At 44.6% G+C, this 22,796-nt stretch overlaps 1 protein-coding gene across 7 annotated transcripts in view; it reads right to left on the reverse strand.

The window, feature by feature from the left end:
• Nucleotides 1-2,930: 2,930 nt before the first annotated feature.
• Nucleotides 2,931-22,796, reverse strand: part of STAT5B (signal transducer and activator of transcription 5B) — a 69,461-nt gene continuing 49,595 nt past the window's right edge. For 5 of the 7 annotated variants that reach the window (XM_077853274.1, XM_077853275.1, XM_077853277.1 and 2 more), the window contains 15 exons: nucleotides 22,617-22,791; nucleotides 20,659-20,789; nucleotides 20,247-20,398; nucleotides 19,643-19,798; nucleotides 19,042-19,221; nucleotides 18,567-18,654; nucleotides 18,369-18,491; nucleotides 17,104-17,196; nucleotides 13,109-13,315; nucleotides 11,947-12,041; nucleotides 11,714-11,844; nucleotides 10,568-10,738; nucleotides 6,615-6,666; nucleotides 6,197-6,304; nucleotides 2,931-5,465 (listed from right to left, as the gene is read on the reverse strand). In XM_077853274.1, the coding sequence (XP_077709400.1) occupies nucleotides 5,339-5,465; nucleotides 6,197-6,304; nucleotides 6,615-6,666; nucleotides 10,568-10,738; nucleotides 11,714-11,844; nucleotides 11,947-12,041; nucleotides 13,109-13,315; nucleotides 17,104-17,196; nucleotides 18,369-18,491; nucleotides 18,567-18,654; nucleotides 19,042-19,221; nucleotides 19,643-19,798; nucleotides 20,247-20,398; nucleotides 20,659-20,789; nucleotides 22,617-22,791 (1,989 nt within the window). In that variant the 3' untranslated portion in view covers nucleotides 2,931-5,338. Of the gene's footprint in view, nucleotides 5,466-6,196; nucleotides 6,305-6,614; nucleotides 6,667-10,559; nucleotides 10,739-11,713; nucleotides 11,845-11,946; nucleotides 12,042-13,108; nucleotides 13,316-17,103; nucleotides 17,197-18,368; nucleotides 18,492-18,566; nucleotides 18,655-19,041; nucleotides 19,222-19,642; nucleotides 19,799-20,246; nucleotides 20,399-20,658; nucleotides 20,790-22,616; nucleotides 22,792-22,796 lie in introns of those variants that run through there. The other 2 variants (XM_077853279.1, XM_077853278.1) reach the window with 2 other exon arrangements.

Consider the following 22,796-nt stretch of genomic DNA (forward strand, 5'->3'; position numbering starts at 1 on the left):
TCGCTGCGCCACCGGGGCTGCCCTTTTTTTTTTTTTTTTTTTTTTTGTTTTTTTTAATTTTGAGGGAGTCCAATTATCTACTTTTTCTTTTGTTGCTTGTGCTTTTGGTGTCATATCTAGGGGTCCATTGTCAAAATCTGAAGTCATGAAGAATACTATGCTTTCTTCTAATTGTTTTATAATCCTAGCTCTTACATTTAGGTTTTTATTTTTTATGGTGATAAAAGATGCATAAGATTTACCATTTTAACCATATCAGGTATCCACTTCAGTGGCATTCACATTGTGTGCAACCATCACCACCATCCATCTCCAGAACTTTTTCAGCTTCCTAAATTGAAACTCTACTCATTAAACAGTAACTCTTCATTCTTCCTCCCCGCATTCTCCGATGACCATGATTCTATCTTGTCTTTATGAATCTATTCCTGGTAGCTGGTATAAAGGCAACTGTACAATATTTGTCCTTTAGTGTCTGCCTAATTCATTCAGCATAATGTCAAGATTTGCTTATGTTGTAGCATGTGTCAGAGTTTCCTTCTTTTTAAAAACTGAATGATATTCCATTGTATTTGTGGTCTATCCATTGTCTAGACCACAGTTAGTTTATCCATTCATCCACTGATGGACATTTCTGTTGTTTTCATCTTTTGGCTATTGTGAATAATGTTGCTAATGAACATGGGTGTACAAATATCTCTTTGGATCCCTGCTTTCAATTCTTTTGAGTATATACCCAGAAGTGGAAGTGCTGGATCACATGGGAATTGTTTAACTTTTTGAGGAATCTCCACGCTATCTTCTCCATGGTAGTAGTCGCTGCACTAGTTTACATGCCTACTTGCAATGCATATGGGTTCCAATTTCTCCACGTACCCTACCAGTTATTTTTTGTTGTTGTTGTTGTTTTGCTTTGATAATGGCCAATCTAATGAGTAAGAAATGGTATCTCATTGTGGTTGTGATATACATTTCTAATGATTTCTAATGATTGAGCCTCTCTTGTGTACTTATTGTCTACCTGTGTATCTTTAGAGAAATATCTGTTCACATCCTGTTTAAAAATTATTGTTGCTGTAGAGTTCATGTTCTGGATATTAATTCCTTATCTGACATATGATTTTCACATATTTTCTCCCCATCTGTGGGTTGCCTATTCACTCTGCTGTCTTTTGATGCCCAAAAGTTTTTATTTTTAGGAGGTCCAACTTACCTTATGTTGCTCATGGTGTCATGGCCAAGAAATCATTGCCAAATCCAATGTCATGAAGCTTTCTATGGTTTCCTCTAAGAGTTTTATAGTTTTAGCTCTTACATTTAGGTCTTTGATCCATTTTGAGTTAATTTTTGTATGTGATGTAAAGTTCCAAATTTACTTTTTGGCATGTGGCTATCCAGTTGTCTCAGTACCACTTGTTTAAAAGACTATTCTTTCCCCATTGCATGGTCTTGGCACCCTTGTTAAAATCAGTTCAAAAAAAAAAATCAGGGGGATCCCTGGGTGGCGCAGCAGTTTGGGGCCTGCCTTTGGCCCAGGGCGCGATCCTGGAGACCCGGGATCGAATCCCACATTGGGCTCCCGGTGCATGGAGCCTGCTTCTCCCTCTGCCTGTGTCTCTGCGTCTCTCTCTCTCTCTCTCTGTGGCTATCATAAATAAATATTTAAAATTAAAAAAAAAAATCAGTTGACCATAGACACATGGGTTTCCTTCTGCACTCTGATTTCTATTCCACTGATCCATATGTCTATCCTCATGCCAGTATTACACTATGTTGATTACTGTTGCTTTGTAGTGTTTTGACTTACTTATTGTGAAGTGTGACTACTTAAATTTATTCTTCTTTTTCACTTGGCTATTTAGGAGTATACTGTTTACTGTATATTTGTGAATTTTCCAGGGTTTGTTATTATTATTTACATGTTTAGTGAGTGGCTGGATCATATTAGGGAGTCTTTCTACTTCCCACCACCCACCCTCATATGGCGTGAAGCTAGATATTGCTCAATAAGGGGGTACAGACTTGAGTATGCCCACAGTTGCCCTCACATGACAGTTATTTTCACAGATCTCTTTCCCTGACCACACCCAGCTAAGTTACACTTATTGTTAGCTGATTGCTATATATTTTTCTTTTTTCTTTTGAAGATTTTATTTATTCATGAGACAGAGAGAGAGAGAGAGAGAGGGGCAGAGACACAGGCAGAGGGAGAAGCAGGCTCCATGTAGGGAGCCCAACATGGGACTCGAAGCCCTGGGCTGAAGGCAGGCGCTAAACCACTGAGCCACCCGGGCTGGCCCGATCTGTGCTCTAAACCAGTCTCCCAAAAGATTCTGATGCATGCCTGGGTTTAGAACCACAAATCACTTTATCCAGCCATATCACACCCTCCGTCATCTCCAGCCTCTGCCTGCACTGGTCTCTCTGGAGGAATACCTCTCCTTTCTCAACTCTTTGTTCTTTAGGAGTCAGCTCAAACTAATTGGTGCCCTTCCTCCCTATTCTCTAGTATTTAGTGTTGGCCTCAGGATAACTTTTTTGCAGCAGGAGCCAATATCCTATCATGATTGGTTGTATTGCTGGCTTTCCCCAACTATAATCCTCTTGAGGACAGGACGATTTCTCCTCCCACACACCATACCCAGCATAGGGTGGGCACTTCAAATGTGAAGTTTAAGGATGAGCTTTCTAACAGGAAGAGTGTTTATCAGGTGGCTAGGAGATACAGACTATCATTCTGATTTTTAAACCATCTTATGAATAGGAAGGTCAGAAATGCCCCCTCTGCCTTCAAAGCTGAAGACACTCTCTGAGGCCAGTTCCCAACTAGTTCTGCTTTTCACAGTTCCACTGATTATTTCAAATATGTCCCTATCAAAGCTACTTTCTCTGACCTCCTGATAGGAAAAAAATAAAAACAGAACTCAATATTGTCCCTTCAGAGGAAGCCTTTATTGTAACATAAAATACACAATTTTGTGACTGCCCCAAATTATACACAATACTTTTTTGGTGGCTATAGACTAATCTGCCTCAACACTAAAATATGTATCTGAAATAATTTCACAAAGTTTTAAAAAGAAAAATTATAAAAAGTATACTTCCACTTTAAGTTATATTCACTTTTAGTCTCCCCAACCCCCTACAAAACCCTGCACATACCACACATTGAAATGTTTTGATGACGTGTGTGTGTGTGTGTGTGTGTGTGTGTGACCAAGTGAGAGGCAGAGGTGGTCAAGACTTGTCACTGCCTCTTTTGTGGTTTGCAGGAGCAGGGAGAAAAGAGAAAATACAATGCAGATAGCGAGCACACCTTTCGGTCAAAGATCTCTCCCATCTATAGGCACAGCCTAAGGAAAGCTGAGGACAGCTCAGCAACTGTACCAGCACGGAACCCTTGTGCTCTGGGCAGCCACACTTGCCAGTCCCAGCACCCCTAGTGCCAACAGCACTCCCTGGGGCTGGGTGTGCTACCAGTCTGGAAGCGAGTCAGTCCCTGCCCCATACGGCCGGGCGGCAGGGCTGCTGAACTCCGGGCCTCAGAGGTGAGTGTCGGTGAAGCCTGAGTGACAGGCAGGTAAGGGCTCTTTAAGACTGGGTCCCAGAGCAGTCAGGCTTCCTTTCCCCTTTTCCCCAACAGTCTCAGCCTCACGGTTGGAATTTTAATCAAATCTTGAGGGGTGTGTAAAGGGCTTAGCCGCATCCTGTGTCAATGCTGGTGTCATGGAGGGGTCGGCCTGCTCCTCAGAGGCAGAGAGCTTCTACTGCCTGGCATAGAAAAATAAATCAGTGTATGTAACCAAGCCAGGACAAACAGCAGCTTTTAAAAAGTCATCTTCCAATAAATAATTTACTACAGAGGAATATTTTCCTTTAACATCAAAACACTGATAAATTCAGAAGTCATTTTTGTAAAAAAAATATGTTTATTTACTCACATGTATAAAAATAAGGTTTTTAGGGCCATTCCTTCTTTTGGAGAGGGGGGCCAGGGGTGAGTGACCTTGTAGGCCTACCCCAAAAGCTACATCTGCTTTCCCCTCTTCCCACCTGACTGCCATAGCCCATTCCTTCCATTTGATGTAAAACTACGGAAGAAACTGTGGACAATGTTGTGTACTGAAGCTGTTTTGTTTTTGCAGCTTACCAAACTTCCTAGGAAATCCACTGACTGCATTTCCCAAATTACCAACGCGTGACACCCAGCAGCCCGTACCAAGTGGGCAACAGAGCGCGGAACACGCCGGCCCCAGGTTCAGGCTGCATTCCTACCACCCCCTCCCCAAGACAGCCCATGTGAACAGTGAAGGGAAACGAGGTGACCTGGGCACGAATGCCACAGAACCCGCCACAGGTCAAAAGAACTGTGATGTCAGATGAGGGTGGGAAGAGGAAAACAAGAAATCCCAATTTAGAAACGTAACACCACCATGTGCAAACAGCCATTATCAATAAGCCTTGGGGTAGCCGCACTTGGGTGGAAGGACGGGCAGACCGGGGATGGCGGGGGGCAGCTGCTCTGGGTAGCAAGCCGACTTTCCTTCCACTCTGGCCACGACACAAAGGACATCAACACTGTAAGCTGCGATTATGTGACCCTCTTTCCCCTGGTTCATCAAATGTGTCTGTGCGTGTATACAAACACAGGACTGAGTGGCAATTTCACAGAGGGGAAGGAAGGAGGGCAAGGGAGAGAACATGTAGATGGGCTATAAGCATTATTTAAAAAGCTACTACCCATCAGACAACCCATGACTTCCCTTGTCCCAACAATCATGGTGTGTTTCCCCTTTGCCCATCCCTACTCAGGAAAACAGGGGTGGGGGACAGGGAAAGATGGAGGGAGGCTTTCTTTTTCAAAAGGCAGTTTCTACATTTCAAAGGAAAGCAGAGACAATCATGGTTATATATCAATTGCTTGGCAGACACAGTGACAAATCTCACTGGAGAAGAGGTGCTTTCTCCTCCCTTTGTCCTCTTACTCCAACAGACACATGGCTAAGTTCCAGGATTCACAGAACTATTGCCTTTTTGCACAAGGTTAAAACAACCACAGCCTCTGTTTGTGGCCCCGATGCTGCAACTACACTCTGCACAGCAAGGGGGAGAAACAGCCCAACGTGCAAACTCACGCACGCACGCACACATACACTCACACATTCACACACACTCCCTTCACTGGTGCCACCATGCACAGAAACACTAAAGTCACAACTAGTATTAACACTTCACATTATGAGTATTGTTTCCAAAGAGACGCGATTCATGGAATTAAAACATCCACAAGAGTAACTCCTCTGGCGAGGACGGAAAAGCTGCAGGTGGAGATGCGGGGTCACGACTGTGCGTGAGGGATCCACTGACTGTCCATAGGTCGGCCTAAGAGCTCCTCCACACGCCGTGCCACATCCATCGTGTCGTCCAGATCAAACTCCCCATCATTGTCAAGGACGGGGTCAGGGCTTGGAAGAAAAAGAAAAAATGAAGGGAAGGGAAAGGTTGTCAGACCTAATGATAAGCAGCAGAGACCAAGCGAAGCCCCAAACCCTACCAAGTGAACGGCCCAAGGCTGCCTACACCCTTGGCCTAGGCTTCATGGGAAAAGATACTCATGATTTAAACAGTGGAGAGTAGAATCCTCTCTTGCTAGAGGATCCCTGGGTGGCTCAGTGGTTTAGCGCCTGCCTTTGGTCCAGGGCTTGTGATCCTGGGGGTCCCAGGATCAAGTCCCACATTGGGTTCCCTGCATGGAGCCTGCTTCTCTCTCTGCCTGTGTCTCTGCCTCTCTCTCTCTCTCTCTCTGTGTCTCTCATGAATGAATAGATAAAATCTTAAAAAAAAAAAAAAAAAAAAGAATCCTCTTGCTATCTGGATAGAGACTCAAACTAGCATACCCACCCCAGCTCCCCCTTATCCTGGCTGTCCACATATCTAAAGCCCATCTGGTCCTTATACAGAGCAAGAAAAATCTCCACTTTGGGAAAGGGGAGATGACATTTGCCCAAATCCACTCTAAACTCTCAATATCTTCTGGTTGAATCTTTCTCCTACCTGGGTATATGCCAGAGCCCAGCCTGGGTGGTCTTAGACCTACAGGAGCTCTGGGTCCCTTTGCCCACCAGCCCTCTGGGGGCCCAGCCTGAGGCCAGGTGCCCAGGTCCTCCCCGAGAAGCCCCGTGAGAACACAACCTACTTCTGTGGGTACATGTTATAATGAGCCTGGGGGCACACGGCCGGGGAGGGGGCCTGGTCCATGTAGGTGGCGCTGGCCCCAGCAGAATCTGTAGATGCGCTCACAAACCTGCAGGAGAAACGAGGCAGAGCCTCAGCGGCCTCACGGCAGCAGCTGACCTGGGGAGGGCTCAGGGGGTGTGGAAGGACAAAGTGCCCACTGTGCCTGGGACTCCAGATGTGGGCCTGGGGCCCTGGGTACTGGTCCCACTGATACTAAGCCCAGTTCCCTCTCCAGGGGGAAACTGAGCCAGGTTTCAGGGGGAAGGGAGGGCTGGGCCACGCAGGGCCTGTGAACGGGAGGGGCAGTGGTGAGGGGTGAGGGGGCTGAGGGGAAGAGAGAGGCAGTGGGAGGCCAGAGCTGGACCCTGGGTACTTACTCAGGGACCACCTGCTTGATCTGTGGCTTCACGTATCCGTCTACTGCTTTAGCTGCCAAGAAGGGGGAACAGTGATGAGAACCGAAGTTCTCAGTGAAATAAAAATGCAATCTCTCTTAAAAATCACAGTTTTCAGGATAGGACACAACCACCTAATTCTATCTTAGGATCTGATACAAGCACTTAATATTTTAATGTTAGTTGGACCTGGTCTAGGGGAAGCCTCAATACTAAAACTGCAAGTTAAGTTACCTTCCGAGTTGGCTTGAGTGTGTTAATAAATTCTTCAAGCCACAGAAAATATATACTTTAGTACAAATCTAAACCGAGCATTAATTGTACATTAAGTATAAAAACAAAAAAATATCTCAAAAGCTTAAAGTTACAGATGCAGCAGAGTGACAGGATTTGCTTTGTATCCCAGGGAATAAAATTAGAAGGAGATAAGAAGAGGACAAAATTTCAACCACAGAAAGAAGAATGCTGTCATAATTAGAACTGCCCACAAAATAAACGGGCTGTCTCGGGAAGAACTGATTTCCTGATCACTGGAGACCTTCAAGTGGGAGGGGTACAAACACTTGTTGCACCAAGAAAACAAAGAAAGGAATGAATTTGACTGGATGGTCTCTGGAATCACTGTTGCTTGGCTATGTGAGTATGGTCAAGAGGATAAAGAGTTTTTTTTTTTAATGATTGAGAACTTTATTTTCTATTTTGAATAACAGGAAAAAAAAAAACCCTGTAAAATCCTGAGAATTTGATTCAATGTTCAATCTTCAAGTAACTAACTCTAATATAAGTGCTTTAAGGGGCAGCTGGGTGGCTCACTCAGCTGGGCATCTGCCTTAGGTTTGGGTCATGATCCTGGGGTGCTGGGATCGGGCTCCCTGCTTGATGGGGAGCCTGCTTCTCCGTTTCCCTTTGCTGCTCCCCCTGCTTGTGCTTTCTCTCTTTCGCTCTCTCTCAAATAAATAAATAAATCTTGGGATCCCTGGGTGGGCGCAGCGGTTTGGCACCTGCCTTTGGCCCAGGGCGCGATCCTGGAGACCCGGGATCAAATCCCACATCGGGCTCCCGGTGCATGGAGCCTGCTTCTCCCTCTGCCTGTGTCTCTGCCTCTCTCTCTGTGACTATCATAAATAAATAAAAAAAATAAAAAAATAAAAAATAAAATAAAAATTAAAAAAAATAAAAAAATAAAAAAATAAATCTTAAAAAGAAGGAAAATGCTTATAAATACAAGTGCTTTAATTTTATACTCACAAAATTAATTACATTATACCATAATAAGTTTTATTAGGGCTTTTCTGTGTGTGCATCAGAGAGTATAAACTTCCCTCTAATTCTTCTGTCCAGGGACGCCTGGGTGGCTCAGCGGTTTAGCTCCTGCCTTCGGCCCAGGGTGTGATCCTTGAGACCCGGGATCGAGTCCCACATTGGGCTCCCTGCGTGGAGCCTGCTTCTCCCTCTGCCTGTGTCTCTGCCTCTCTCTCTCTGTCTCTCATGAATGAATAAAATATGTTTTTTTTTAAAATAATTCTTCTGTCCAACAGAAACTCTACTTTTAGATGACCATTAAATTGTAGTGCTCTTTCCCATCACAAATAGGCTTGTATCCCTGTGGTGAATGTGGAAGGCAATGATTTCAGGGAAGTTAACATCTAATTATGTATTCCATACCCTTTGGCAATTAGGAAATTTTTTTTTTAAAGATCTTATTTATTTATTCACGAGACACACAGAGAGAGGCAGAGACACCAGCAGAAGCAGAAGCAGGCCCCATGCAGGGAGCCCCACATGGGACTAAATCCCGGGTCTCCAGGATCACGCCTGGGCTGAAGGCAGCGCTAAACCGCTGAGCCACCTTGGCTGCCGGGAACTACGAAATGTTAAAAGTGCTTGATTGATAGACCCTACAATGATGTTCAGAGGGAGGATTTACAACCTATATTGGTAACCAAGTCCAAGACAGTGAAATGCTACATGGTTTACAAGTTGCTTCTTATCCTAACCAGCTTCTTCTAAGGCTTCAAATGTGAGGAACTACTTTTTTATAATACTGCATGCTTTTTGTGTTTCATAGTTTATAAAGAATTTTATGAAAAAAAAAAAAGAATTTTATGGATTGGCAGAAAAAGATAAAAACCAAAGAAATGCTGTAAAAAAATAGGATTTAAAAATCTAGATTAGCTGTGCTAACAAGAAACCATGATAAGTTTAATCCAAATTACCACATAAATCTAGGGGCGCCTGGGTGGCTCAGTCAGTTAAGTATCCAACTCTTGATTTCAGCTCAGGTCATAGTCTCAGTGTTGTGGGATTGAGCCCATGTGGGGCTCCCAGATCAGGGGGGTACCTGCTTCTCCTTCTCCCTCTGCCCCCCAACTTATGCTCTCTTTCTCTCAAATAATAAAATCTAAAAAAAAAGTATATATACTCTTCGACATGAATTCTACTTTAGGAGTCTATCCTAGGGAAATAGTTGACCAAGATGTATGCACCATTTTATCTCAGTATATTTATTTATTTATATATTTTTTAAGTAAGCTCTACCCCCAACATGGGGCTTGAACTCTTGATCTTGAGATCAAGAGTCATATGCTCTAATGAATGAGCCAGTCAGGTACCCTAGGTTATCTCGATATTAATTCATGACAGAAAACTGTCAATAACTTAAATTGTAAATCTTTCAAAATAACTGACATTGAATCACTATATAGTGAATCCTATGCAATCATTAAAGCAATGTTGTACGATTATATTTACAGACCTGCTAACTCTGCCTATGGTATATTTTTAAGTGGGAGAAAAAAAATCAGATCACAAAAGATGATATATGGTGTGACCCAAAACATTTACTGGACTCCAAGCCTGACACAGTCTGGCCCCTCTATTGCTCTGGCCTCACCTCCTACACTCTTCTTTCTGGCTCATTAGCTCTATCTCCTGGGTCCTCGTGGAGTTTTTCAAACACACCAACCTCACTCCCACATCAGGGTTTTTGCACTTCTTTCAACTGAGAAGTTTTTTTGTCAAGATCTTTGTGTGGCTAGCTTCCTCACTTCATTCAGCTCTGTGCTGACAGCACCTCCTCGGGGAGACCTTGCCTGACCACCACTTGTCTAGTGAAATGTCACCCCCCATCCTTCTCCCTGTCCCACATCTAACCCTTTACCAAGCTTTCTTGTCTTCATAGCATCCATCACTAAATAAATGTATTTGTTTGTTGCCCTCCTTCCTCTACTAGATTGTCATCTCTACACAGGAAGTACCTAACAGGCATCTGGTGACTGATGTAATGCAGAATACACGTCTACATTGATGGGAACAATATTCACTGAATTTTTTACAGTGGTTAATCTCTAGGTGAGAGATGTTATGTGGTATCTGTTTTCTTTGCCATACTTTTCTGGAAATTTTACAATTAACACAGAATACCTTTATGCTTAGAAAACAATGAAACCATCTCTGTTTTGAAAAACAATTTTTATCTTTCTAATTTTGTTTGATTTAAGCTTAGCAACAGGGCAGCCCAGGTGGCTTAGCAGTTTGGCGCCACCTTCAGCCCAGGGCATGATCCTGGAGACCTGGGATCGAGTCCCGCGTCGGGCTCCCTGCATGGAGCCTGCTTCTCCCTCTGCCTGTGTCTCTGCCTCTCTCTCTCTCTCTCTCCTCTCTGTGTATTTTCATGAATAAATAAATAAATAAAATCGTTAAAAAAATAAGCTTAGCAACAAATATTACCTATATGACTGAAAAATATAGTCCAGGATTTACGATTGCCCTGAATAATGCTTGAATACCAATAACTAAATACTTATTATGTAGGTTTTCATGCAAGACAGGCAGACACACACACACACACACACACACACACACACACGCAAAAAAAAAAACTAAAAGAAAACTAAAATCACAACAAAATCAAATCAGAATGCGAACATTGTTACCAGTGGCAGGCTCGCATGGGACTGGTGTGTAATATTTGGAGTACACTTCGTCTTTTGGCCGATCAGGAAACACATAGATAAGATAATTCAGGTCTCCCAAGCGGTCAGCTAGGGACCGGATGGAGAAGTCTCTGGTGGTAAAAGGCATCAGGTTCCAAAACATTCTTTCCTCTAGAACAATAAACAGAATAATCATATTCTAAGCATGATTTCTGAACAGGAAATCTTAAAACCCAAATATGCTACAAACCAAAGCTCTGTGTTATGAGTTATTACTGTCCCCATAAAGAGCTCCATTTAAAAATAACCACAAGTGGTAGGGTACCTGGGTGGCTCAGTCAATTTTCTTTTTTTTTTTTTTTTTTTCTCAGTCAATTTTCTGACTCTTGATTTCAGCTCTGGTTATAAGCTCAGGGTTGTGGTAGTGAGCCTCAGTGATGGGCTCCAAGGTCAGTGGGGAGTCTTCTTGGGGTTCTCTCTCCCTCTCCCCCTCTTATTTTTTTTTTCTCTCTCTAATGTAAGTGAATAAATCTTAAAACAAAAATAAAACCAATAACCACAGGTTGTAGGTCAAGTGATTTATAAAAGCCATGGGGAGATAAGCAGGTAATGCATACAGCACTTCCTTAGAGATCCAATGATATCAGGTAGCTTCAAGTTCAAATGGCTTTTAGTTCCTCTGTAGAAGAAATAGTTCTGATTGACCCCAATCCTTGATCTCTGTACAGAAGTATATGAGAGAGACAGAAAGCATGTCCATAGCCAGATAATGCATGAAGCTGTGAAAAACTTAATATTTTTAAGCTGCAAAAAAACTAATGAGCTACTGTTATCTTATTGTGAGGATCAGAGGAAAGAACTGTTCTTGGGTGGAAATAATCACCCATAAAGGCCATGCCTTTATGTTGATTAGAATAAAGGAATAATTAAAATAGCCTATTACTTCCACTCTAAGGACTCTAACTTATCCAAGTAATTTACTGAAATAAGCTCACAATCCAGCTGCCTCATTCATGGTGATCCATTTGTGTGCCCTTCATCAGAACTGACCCCATAATTAGTGCTCAATAAGTCATTTGTTGAAGTAATTTCACAAAAAAAGCAGCTAACTAGAGCCATGGTAGGTTTAAAAAGGGAACAACTCACGAGAATCAAACTTCCAAGCAATGGTGATGCCGCCAATTTCAGAGTCGCTGAATCTCAGCAGGAAAGTCCCATCAGGCTTGTTAATGAGTAGGTCATGGGCCTGTTGCTTGTTCACGAAACCCAAAATAGCCCTAGATCACAAAGGCCAAAGGAGGAGAAGCAGATGTGATGTTTTAGCAGCAGAAAGAAGAGCTTCATACTCTATTGTTGACTTAGGAAATGCCGATTCTCACCCATCATTCCAATGAGGCTTGAGATGCTTTTTTAACACTTCCATCACACCATCGAACCACTGCCAGAACGTGTAATTTCGTCCTGGTAAATTCTCCTGATTGGAGATACGACAGTGAACACAAGAAGGCCAAGTAACACCTTGAATATTGCCTGCATGTACTTAAATTGAAAAAAATTAAATGGAAAACAAACATCCACACTGTCAGAATCATACAATTATACGTGCCTGCCTGAATTTTACCAAATGGTCCTACAGAAAAACAAAAACAAACCACCACGAATACAGAGGAAAAGAAAAGAGGGAGAAAATACAGCAAAGCGATTACCAACACCCAGTGGCCCTCTGCTACAAACACTTTCACTCAGATCTGCGCTCTTTCTTTGCTGTTTTTTTTTTTTTTTTAAGATTTTATTTATTTATTCACAAGAGACACAGAGAGAAAGGCAGAGACGTAGGAAGAGGGAGGAAAAGCAGACTCCATGTAGGGAACCCAATGTGGGACTCAATCCTAGGACTCTGGGATCAGGCCCTGAGCTGAAGGCAGATGCTCAACCACTGAGCCACCCAGGAATCCCCTCTTTGCTGTTTTTGAATGAGGGCTTTTAAAACACCTGGGGATAAAAAAAAAAAAACAAAACAAAACAAAAAAAAAAACACCTGGGGATGGGGTTGTAAGCAAAGAAACAAAAGTTGGCTTTGAAGTCAAAGATGTGACAGGTCACATCTCAATTACTCAATGCCAGAGGAGAAGTTTCCACCATCAGTATTTCCTTTTGTGGGCTGAGGGTCCCATGGTTAACCTGGCTTTACAGGATTACACAGCAGGGAGCATCAGAGAGTCAATGGGAAAGAACTATATATAGACTTCGGATCACAAAAGCTTTACTTCTTGTGAGATATGTCATTTGCTTTGCTCTGTTTCCTTTATAAAGGAAAAAAAAAAAAAGCACTAACCTCACATACAACCCAGCTTACTTATTCAAAGATCTAATTTTCTACATAAAAAAAAGTATGTGCTTATCCATCTATTCAGGAACTTTCTATTGCTTTGGGCACATTTCATTAGAGTCATGAAGAACAAGTGGCCAGGGCAGGAAGACTCCAGAAGGCATCTAGTTTGGAGGGACTGATTTAATGGCAGCTGGCGGTGGGTCCCTCACCCTGTTGAACTGGGACCAGGACACCGACATGCTGTTATAGTCTTCAAGGTGGCTGCTGCTGCTGTTGAACAGTTTCTGTGCCAGGAACACGAGGTTCTCCTTGGTCAGGCCCCGGTTACTCTGCACTTCGGCCTTGAATTTCATGTTGAGCGCCTCACACAGCTGTGGCCACAGCACTTTGTCAGGCACGGCGAATGGCACCCTGCCCTGAGAGGGAGAGAGGCCAGAATCTTATGAGAAAACAGTGTGTGATTTATTCACTCAACCCACAAAACAAAAACATTGATGGCTCAATGCAGTTACAAACATTTGTCTTGCTAAAGCCTGAGGATAAGTTCTAGCTTTTTTTTTTGACATATGTGGTTCTGTGAAATTCAGAAGTTTCCATTTTCCCTTCCTCACATATAGTTTAAAAGGTACCCTCAAGCTATCTATGGTGTTCTGTAAAAGAGCTGCTGAATGCACAGTCTCATCCTAATTCTAAGAGCCACAAAAACAAAATGTGACCAAGGTCTGCCTCTTACACTGTAAGCTCAGGAGAGCAGAAATCTGAAAGACTAAGTTTTCTAGGTGCAGGCAGAGAGAATTGTGTGTGCACTCATGCATGTGTGTGCACAAGTGTGATCCTTGAATTCCAGCTCAACATGAAAAAATTTCATGTGGAAGAATGGAAACTATGGACCACTTGTTATCGAGAAACAGGTTACAATTTGAATTTTTAATAAACTGCTTTTCGTTCCATTCAGTCACAATACTTCATTTTTTCATTATTATAATTTTTTTTGGACAAGGCAATTGCTTCACATGATATAAAATTTATTATTTTAAAAACTTTTATTTAAATTCAATTAACATAATGTATTACAGGTTTCAGAGGTAGAGGTCAATGACTCATCAGTCTTATGTAATACCCAGTGCTCATTACATCATGTGCCCTCCTTAATGTCCAACACCCAGTTACTATGTCCCCCTCCCCACCTCCCCTCCAGCGACTCTCAGTTTATTTCCTATGATTAAGAGTCTCTTATGGTTTGTCTCCCTCTCTGATTTCATCTTGTTTTACCTTTTCCTCTCTTCCCCTATGATCTCCATTTTGTTTTTCTTTTTAAAGATCTTATTAATTTATTCATGAGAGACAGAGAGACACAGAGAGAGAGAGAGAGAGATAGAGAGAGAGACAAAGACAGAGGGAGAAGCAGGGTCCATGAGGGAGCCTGACATGGGATTCGATCCCAGGTCTCCAGGATCACGCCCCGGGCTGAAGGCGGTGCTAAACCGCTAAGCCACTGGGGCTGCCCAGGCCTCCATTTTGTTTCTTAAATTCCACATATGAGTGAGAGCATATAATAATTGTCTTTCTGGTTGACCTATTTCACTTTGCATAATACCCTCTAGTTCCATCCACGTTGTTATAAATGGCAAGATTTCTCTTTCTTTTTGATGGCTGAGTAGTAGTCCATTATATATATACTACATCTTTTTTATCCATTCATCTGTTAATGGACATCTCAGCTCTTTCCCTAGTTTGGTTATTGTGGACATTGCTGCTATAAATGCTGGGGTGCAGAGGTCCCTTTGGATCACTACATTTGTATCTTTTGAGTAAATACCCAGTAATGCAATATATGTGATATAAAATGTAAAAGGCTTGGAAGGGTGTACGGTGAAGTCTTTTTCTTTTTCTTTTTCTCTTTCTTTTCTTTTTTTTTTTCTTTTCTTTTCCTTCCTTCCTTCCTTCCTTCCTTCCTTCCTTCCTTCCTTCCTTCCTTCCTTCCCTTCCCTTCCCTTCCTTCCTTTTTCTTTCTTTCTTTCTTTCTTTCTTTCTTTCTTTCTTTCTTTCTTTCTTTCTTTCTTTCTTTCTTTCTTTCTCTTTCTTTTCTATTTTATTTATTCATGAGAGACTGAGACACACAGAGAGAGAAAGGCAGAGACATAGGCAAAGGGAGAAGCAGGTTCCCTGTGGGGAGCCGGATGTGGGACTTGATCCCAGGACCCCAGGATCACAACATGAATGAAAGGCAGACACTCAACCACTGAGCCACCCAGGCATCCTGGTGAAGTCACTTTCTTAACCTTGTGTCCCAGCAGCCCCATATGTCCCAACAGTATGTAATCTGGTTTAGTGTGTATGCCTCTAAAGATATTCTATGCATGCCAGGAAATATGTGTAACTTTTCCTTTTTAAAAATATAAATGGGGGTGTGCCTGGGTGGCTCTCTTGGTTAGGTGCCCAACTCTTGATTTCAGCTTAAGTCATGATCTCAGAGTGGTGAGATCAAGCCCTGCATCAAACTCTATGCTCAGTGGAGAGTCTGCTTGAGAATCTCTCTTTTTTACTCCTTCTTCTGCCCCTACCCCTGCTCGCACAGCTCTCTCTAAATAAGTAAATACCAAAAAAAAAAAAAAAAAAGTACACACACACATATATATAAACGGTAGCATAAAATCTACATGTTCTACATCTCCCTTTTTTCACTGAATACTATACCTACAAGACCTTATATCAGCACATAAACACATGTTCTTTTGTGGCTGCTAAATACGTCACAGAATGGAAGAACAGTACTATAGTTAGCCAGGGCCCCATAGATGGACATCTGTGTATCAGCCTAGTGACCTTTAGCTATTACAAAAAATTCTGCAATGCAGTTATACATTTGACACAGATGGAATATATCTGTAGAATATATTCCCATAAGCATGTATTTATTTTAAAAGAGCATAAAATGTACACTTGTCATTAACACAACTTAAAATGTTAAAAATGCTTATTTATTCAGGCATTGCCTAAATTTAGGCAATTTATTTAGCAAGACCATGTTGCAAGAGCTGCCAAAGTTACATGAGGAATGAGCTCAGTGGACAGACAGGGAAGGGAATGAGAGGAAAGGCAGCAATTCTATCCAGAAGGCTTATCAGGACATGCTGCAGGCAGATAGTTTTAAGAGAAGCCTCAAACTCGGGATCTATAGAGTGGCTATCGTAGAATTTCTGCTAAAAATCTCACCTTTGCAGCAAAAATATTGTTCTGTAAAGAGGACTGTTGAGAGAATTCAGTGAGACTCTTCACATTAGAGTCATGTTAGAGAAGGACATACTTTTATATCCTGAATACCAATCGTAACCTTTTATCATGCTTTAATGGACTACTTGCTCCTGGAAATGTGTAACCCCTGAACTCTTCCATTTTTTTTTTTTTTAGAACTCTTCCTGAAAATGTTTTGAAAACGCTCAAGTGCATAATAGTGATATTCTGATAGTATTTGATGAATAAATCCACAAAATCATGTTTATTCCCTTAGACAGTATTTCATTCTTCATGAGAGACTTGGCATGAATCAAGAACCTAAGATTTGGAAAAGACATTAAATGGCACCCTCGTTTATTGTCCAGAAGATGTCAAGAAGTAACTGCTAAACTATAAGTAGCGTCCTGAGAGGTCTACCATCTAGAAGGAACTTGGGAGTCCCAAATTCCATTCATGGTCTCACACAAGGATTCAAAAGAACATTCACTAAATACTGACTATGTGACAAGCATTTCGGATTTTGTATGTTACCTAATTTCATTTATTATTTTTTTAAGTAAACTCTATGCCCAACATGGGACTTGAGCTTACGATGATGAGATCAAGACTTGCACGCTCTACTGAGTGAGCCAACCAGGTGCCCCTGCATGTTACTTAATTTCTTTTTCCTAACAGTGCTATGGAGCACTATTATCCCTGTGGTGCAGAAACTTAAGGGAAACTTTAGGCTCAAAGAGGGAAAGTGAATTCCCTGTGGTCACAATGTGAGCAAACGGTGGGTTGTGAGTTTAAGCCTTGGCATGACTCTAAGGCCACACTCTTTCCATTCTTCACATACTCTCCACTCTGTCTTCTACCACAGAAAACTGCACTTTTTTCTATGCTTTTCTGGGGGAGAACACACAAAAGAGATTAATGACACCAGCATCAAGATCTTGACACCCGCAGGCCCAGGGAATTCACTCACAGGCTCTGCAAAAGCATTGTCCCAGAGAACGGTGGCTGTTGCATTATTATCCTGGCTGCCATGGACGATCACCACAACCGGGAGGGACAGGGTCTAGAAAGACAAAACAGAAGGGCTGAGTGTCAAGAGCGACACTTTCCTCTCTTGCTCTTCTTTTCATCATGACACATTCATTCTCTCCTCAAGTTTCGGTAAATGTCACCCTTGAATACAGAAACTGAATAGCTCAAGGAATCACAGGCGAATTAGAAATTTTATTTTATTTTTTATTTTTTTAAGATTTTATTTATTTATTCATGACAGACAGAGAGAGAGAGAGGGGCAGAGACACAGGCAGAGGGAGAAGCAGGCTCCATGCAGGGAGTCCGATGCAGGACTCGATCCTGGGTCTCTAGGATCATGCCCTGGGCTAAGGTGGCACTAAACCGCTGAGCCACCAGGGCTGCCCAATTTTAGATCTTTAAAAGAGATGTTACTTAGATTTTTCTGAAGGGTGCAGGAAATTTCTCAAATGGAGAACAGGAGAAAAGAAAATGAGTATGTGAGACATTTTTAGGGAAAAAGAGCTAGTAACAAGTGTCTAAAACTTACTATAGGGGATCCCTGGGTGGCGCAGCGGTTTAGCGCCTGTCTTTGGCCCAGGGCGCGATCCTGGAGACCTGGGATCGAATCCCACATCGGGCTCCCGGTGCATGGAGCCTGCTCCTCCCTCTGCCTGTGTCTCTGCCTCTCTCTCTCTCTCTCTCTCTGTGTGACTATCATAAATAAATAAAAATTAAAAATAAACATTGTATTTAAAAAAAAATAAAAAAATAAAACTTACTATAACTGTTACTCAAATTCATCCAGAGTGATGTTTCTCTTGATTCATTCCTACCTGTATCTCCAGCTATTTCAATTTGCTATTGCTTGTTATTGTAGATCTTTTTTTTTTTTTTAAAGACTTTATTTATGTATTCTTGAGAGACACAGAAAGAGAGGCAGACACAGGCAGAGGGAGAAGCAGGCAGGGAGCCTGATGTGGGACTCGATTCCAGGACCCCAGGATCACAACCCAAGCTGAAGGCAGATGCTCAACCACTGAGCCACCTAGGCATCCCTATTATTATAGATCTCAAGGGAATCTAGGAGATGCAATTTCAAGGATGCGGATTTCCCACTTTCTGCTCACTGACAGTTAAGATGCTATGTGATCGAAAAAATTATTTTGTGATACAAAATACATACACACACATCAACTCACAGGAAGGAAGGCTTTAATTTACCTTGACTTGAAAAACCAGCTCATTTCCACCAACACTGAACTGTGATTCAAACAGGATTGTAAATTTTTCTTCTGTTACTGACTCTGCTCCACGACGATCAGACCTCTTAATTCGTTTCAGGGACTGCAAAGGAGACAAAAAGGTTAAAGCCCTCCAACCCCTAGGGAAAACTTGTTCTTTTTCTTATCCCATCCTCACCATGTTTCTGAAGTGCGCGCTCAGAGTGCCCGTGGCTTGATGATACTCCATCACACAGCAGTTGTTCAGGATCTCTCCACTGTAGTCACTGCAGAGAGAGACTCGACTCTAAACCCACACAGTGTCTCAGTAAATATAGGGTAGAAAATATTTGGGGGGGACCCAATAAAGAAAGTTGTAAAAATTGATGTCATTTAGAGGAAATGTTAGCAGCATAAAATACTAAGAAATAACATGTTAACATAAAAGAAATTTTTCTTGGATGTATTCCTACTAAAGGAATGAAAATCATGTGTTTCTGCAACAGAAGAAAGGCCTTAAATTCTTTCTCTGAGAGCTAGAGGAGGCCAGAAGGGCTAATGGAGCTCGTACTATGAATGGCAGTATCCAGAGTTCTGGCCAGGAGGCGGGAGCACTTTGTTTCTGTTGTAAGGACTGGAGGAAAGAGGCAGACATGAGGGGAGGGTGCACGTACTTGCGAGTGTTCTCGTTTTTGAGCAGCGACTTGGCCTGCTGCTCACTGATGATGGTGGCCTTCACCTGGGGGGGGTTCATGTGCACGTTCAGCTTCCCGCCCACCAGCAGGCGCACTGTCGCTGCAAACTTGGTCTGGGTCTTCAGGACCTGAGGGGGCTGCTTCTCAATAATAAATGTGCTGCAAGGACACAAGAGACCAGACCAGACATGATGCTGGCTCAGGAGATGGGGCCTGGTCCCCCTTGTGGGGAGGCTACTGGGGTTTAGCAGGTAAAGGAAGAGCATGTGGCATAGCTCCTGTTTCCAGAGAGGCCACTGAGAAGTCAGAGGAAATGGTGGGCCGGGGGAAAAGGGGGCAGCGAAATGACTCAGCAGCTGGCACAGGCTGGCGTGGGGTGGGGGGAGTCCACGTAGCGCCCACAACAGAAACCCAGCAAGGTCAACACCAAGCAGCCATTGTAACTGAGGACAGAGGGCTTTGGGACCCGGGCAAGAGACAAGGACTCAGACAGGAGCTGCCCCCCAACCCCAGGGGACAAAGCACCTGCCTCCCCCAAGGCAACCACCCGGGGCTGGGCGTGGCCAGAGGCAGCAATCACCTGGTCACCAGGGCTGAGATGATGTCTGTGATGGTGGCATTGACCTCGGCCAGCATCTCCTCCACTGGGCCGGGGATGGGCAGCTGCTGGCAGAGGTGCTCAGCTCTGCGGATCTGCTGCCGGTTCTGCCAGATGATCTCGGCCAACTTCTCACACCTGCACGGGGGCCCCAGGCCACCGGGAGGGCAATAGAGTCACCCCATCGCCCGGGCTCCAGGCCCCAAGTCCCAGCTCCAGCCTCACCAGGGAAGGCTCTGTACCTAAGCTCCCGCCCCTGTTCACAGAGCAGAGCAGAGCAGAGCAGAGTGCCCTGCCTCTCAGGAACACACAGAACCATCTGGGAGCAGCAACTCCAAACTGAGTCCACTCAGCCTGAGTGTTGCTCCGCACACCCAGCCCTGCCCTCCTGCCCCCTCCCTAGCACAGTGACTCCCTTCCTGGGCAGGTGGCACAAGATGGGGGCCCCAAAGTCGCTATCAGAAACCAGAACCCCTAGTGAACGAAGCCTTGCCACGGGGTGGAGCGAGCTGGCTGCTCAAGGAAACGCAGGAGGCAGAATGAGTAGTTGGTAGCACCATTCCTGCCCCGGGCCATCCCCCATTACCAGGACTGTAGCACGTCCAGGCTGCCCTCGGGGGGCCCTCCGTTCCCTGCCAGCTGCTGCCGCCGCTTCCACTGGATCAGTTCATCGTCCAGGATGATGGTCTGCTGCTTCCGCAGCAGCTGCAGGGTCTTCTGGTGCTTCTCGGCCAGCTCCTGAAGGGAGGTAGGGACAGCAGGCCCTCCTGGGCTCCCAGACAACAACCCTGCAGGCCTCACTCGGGAGGCACAGGCCTTCCCCTCTCCCAGACCTGCTCTGCCTCAAGTGCCCCCCACAGGAAAGAAGGATCTGGCCTCCAGCTCTCTCGGGTCCTGCTCTCTTCCTGGCCTTAGCCCTCCCTCGGGTTTCGCGGGTAGCTCAGGATGCGGACTGCAAAGCTTGGAAGGAGAGGAGAGAGGACGCAGATCCCACTTACCACGCGGTACTGCTGCAGCGTCTGGGCCTCACGCTGCAGCCAGGCCTCCAGGGACACTTGCTTCTGCTGGAGGGCCGTCTCCCGGCTCAGGCGCTCCTGGGGATTCAGCTGCGCCAGCTGGGAAAACTGAGCTACAGGAGGGGACAGGACACCCATCACCATCATCTCCCAGCTTCCTGTAGGAAGCCCCGTGCAACACACGCACCTGTTCTGGAGGAAACACCCTCGAGGGTCTGCCTGACATCTGACCAATGGAACCTGGGCTCCTAGCGGCCAGGGGGGCCAGACCTGAGCAGGCTCTGGTCCCTGGCCTCTCCACTCTGATCTCCCCTTTAGGGAGTGTGCAGCCAGAAGGAAGCCTGAGGGCACAGCGAGGAGGATCCCGCCTTGAGGCCTCCCCTCCCACCTCAGTCTACACAGCTGCCTGCCACACAGGGGTCCAGCATGGAGCCTCGCTGCCTGGTTCGCCCTGTGCCCTCACCATTTACTACTAACTGGGTGAACTGGGGCAAATCATTTCACTCTTCGGGGCCTCTGTCTGTCCATGTGCAAAATGGGAGAATCTCGGCCCCTGCCTCAGTGGGTCGCTGAGGATTACAGAAGTGATGATGCACAAAAGGCTCATATGCTCATATGCTCATATGCTCATATGCTGGGACCGCCCAGCATAACATGGATGATGTAGGTGAGTTAGTCCTGGCTGGTTATAGTGGCTTACAGAGCAGGTTTAAAGGGTGACAGAGCCCAGTGGCGGCTCGGTCCCACCCATGTCACAGGGCAGAGCCTCCTCAGGGAAGCCCCAGCCCTGCTGGCCTGGGTCCCACCCCTGGAGCACAGCAGCCTTTCCTAGGGAAGAGGTGTTTCTCTAGGGGCTGGGAGGGGCCTAACATGTTTGTTTGTTTGTCCAGGTTGGGTTAATGTGAACTCAGCTGAACAACCAGAAGGAGATGGAGGCACGGAGAGGGACAGAGAGGGACAGAGAGAAGGCGAGAGAGAATGTCCAGGGCCCACTGGCCACAGAGAAGCAGCAAGATTCTCTCAGGAGAGGGAGGCAGCTTCTCTCCAAACTAGTGTTGGGACTCACCCATGGCAGCAGCAATAGGGAGTCAGGGAAGCCTCCTTACCCTTTTACCAAAAATCTATTACGAAATACTTAAGACCCAGGGAAGGAAGAAGGAATGATGCAAGGAATACCTGTGTATCAATAACCCAGCTTAAGAAACCATACATTTCCACGGTGAAATCACATCTACACATCCTTCCCTGCTTGCAAACCCATCCTTGCCTCTAAAGGTAATCCCTATCCTAAATGCTGGGATTATGATGCCCTGCTGATTCTCAGCTGGGCATGTTTGCAGGGAGAGGGAAATAAATTAAAGTCATCCTGTCAAATTCTTACAAGGTCAACAGGGGGCACTGGTGGGGCTCTACAACCTCGAGACTGAAGTTTTCAGTACCCAAGCACCTAAAGGATTTACACAGGACGGGGAGCTTTCTTTATAAGAGCTAAGAAAGGTGCATGTATTATGCACTGCGCCTGGACAGCCTTTTTGAATCACTGCACAAAACAGCACTGAATGTCATTACAAACACAGCTCTTAGCCCTTATACTTCCCTAATCAGAGAATTTAACATTTTAGTGAAGCAGCATTTATGAAACACCAATAATATACAAATGTTTTTTACTAGACTTGGAACTTCTTCCCATAGGAGGAAATGCTTTCTCCAGTAGATCAGGAGCTCCGAGTGTGACTGAGTGAGACCCACACTCCCCTATGGCAAGCCTGTGTCCTCTCCCTTTCCTAAGCCTCCTCCCTGCTCCAACCTTAGTGCAAATGGTTCTGGCCACTCCAGAGAAAGGGAAGTGTCTCTGAATGGAAATCTGGTTCTCTTCCAACCTGACCTGAATTTCCTTCTAGCCCTCATGACACACACTGTCCAGGCTGCACGGGCCTCACCCTGGATCCTCAGGCTCTCCTGATACTGGATGATGAAGTACTCTTGAGTCTGCTGCAGCTTCTTCAGTTCATTCTCTGTGTCCTGTGTGACCAGTCTCAACTCCTCAAATGTCTGGTTGATCTGGAGGTGTTTCTGGGACATGGTATCAGCAAGACTTCCAACTGGAGAAGTGCCCTGGA

The sequence above is a fragment of the Canis aureus genome, chromosome 16, assembly GCF_053574225.1.
Source record: "Canis aureus isolate CA01 chromosome 16, VMU_Caureus_v.1.0, whole genome shotgun sequence".
Classification (NCBI taxonomy): Eukaryota; Metazoa; Chordata; class Mammalia; order Carnivora; family Canidae; genus Canis; species Canis aureus.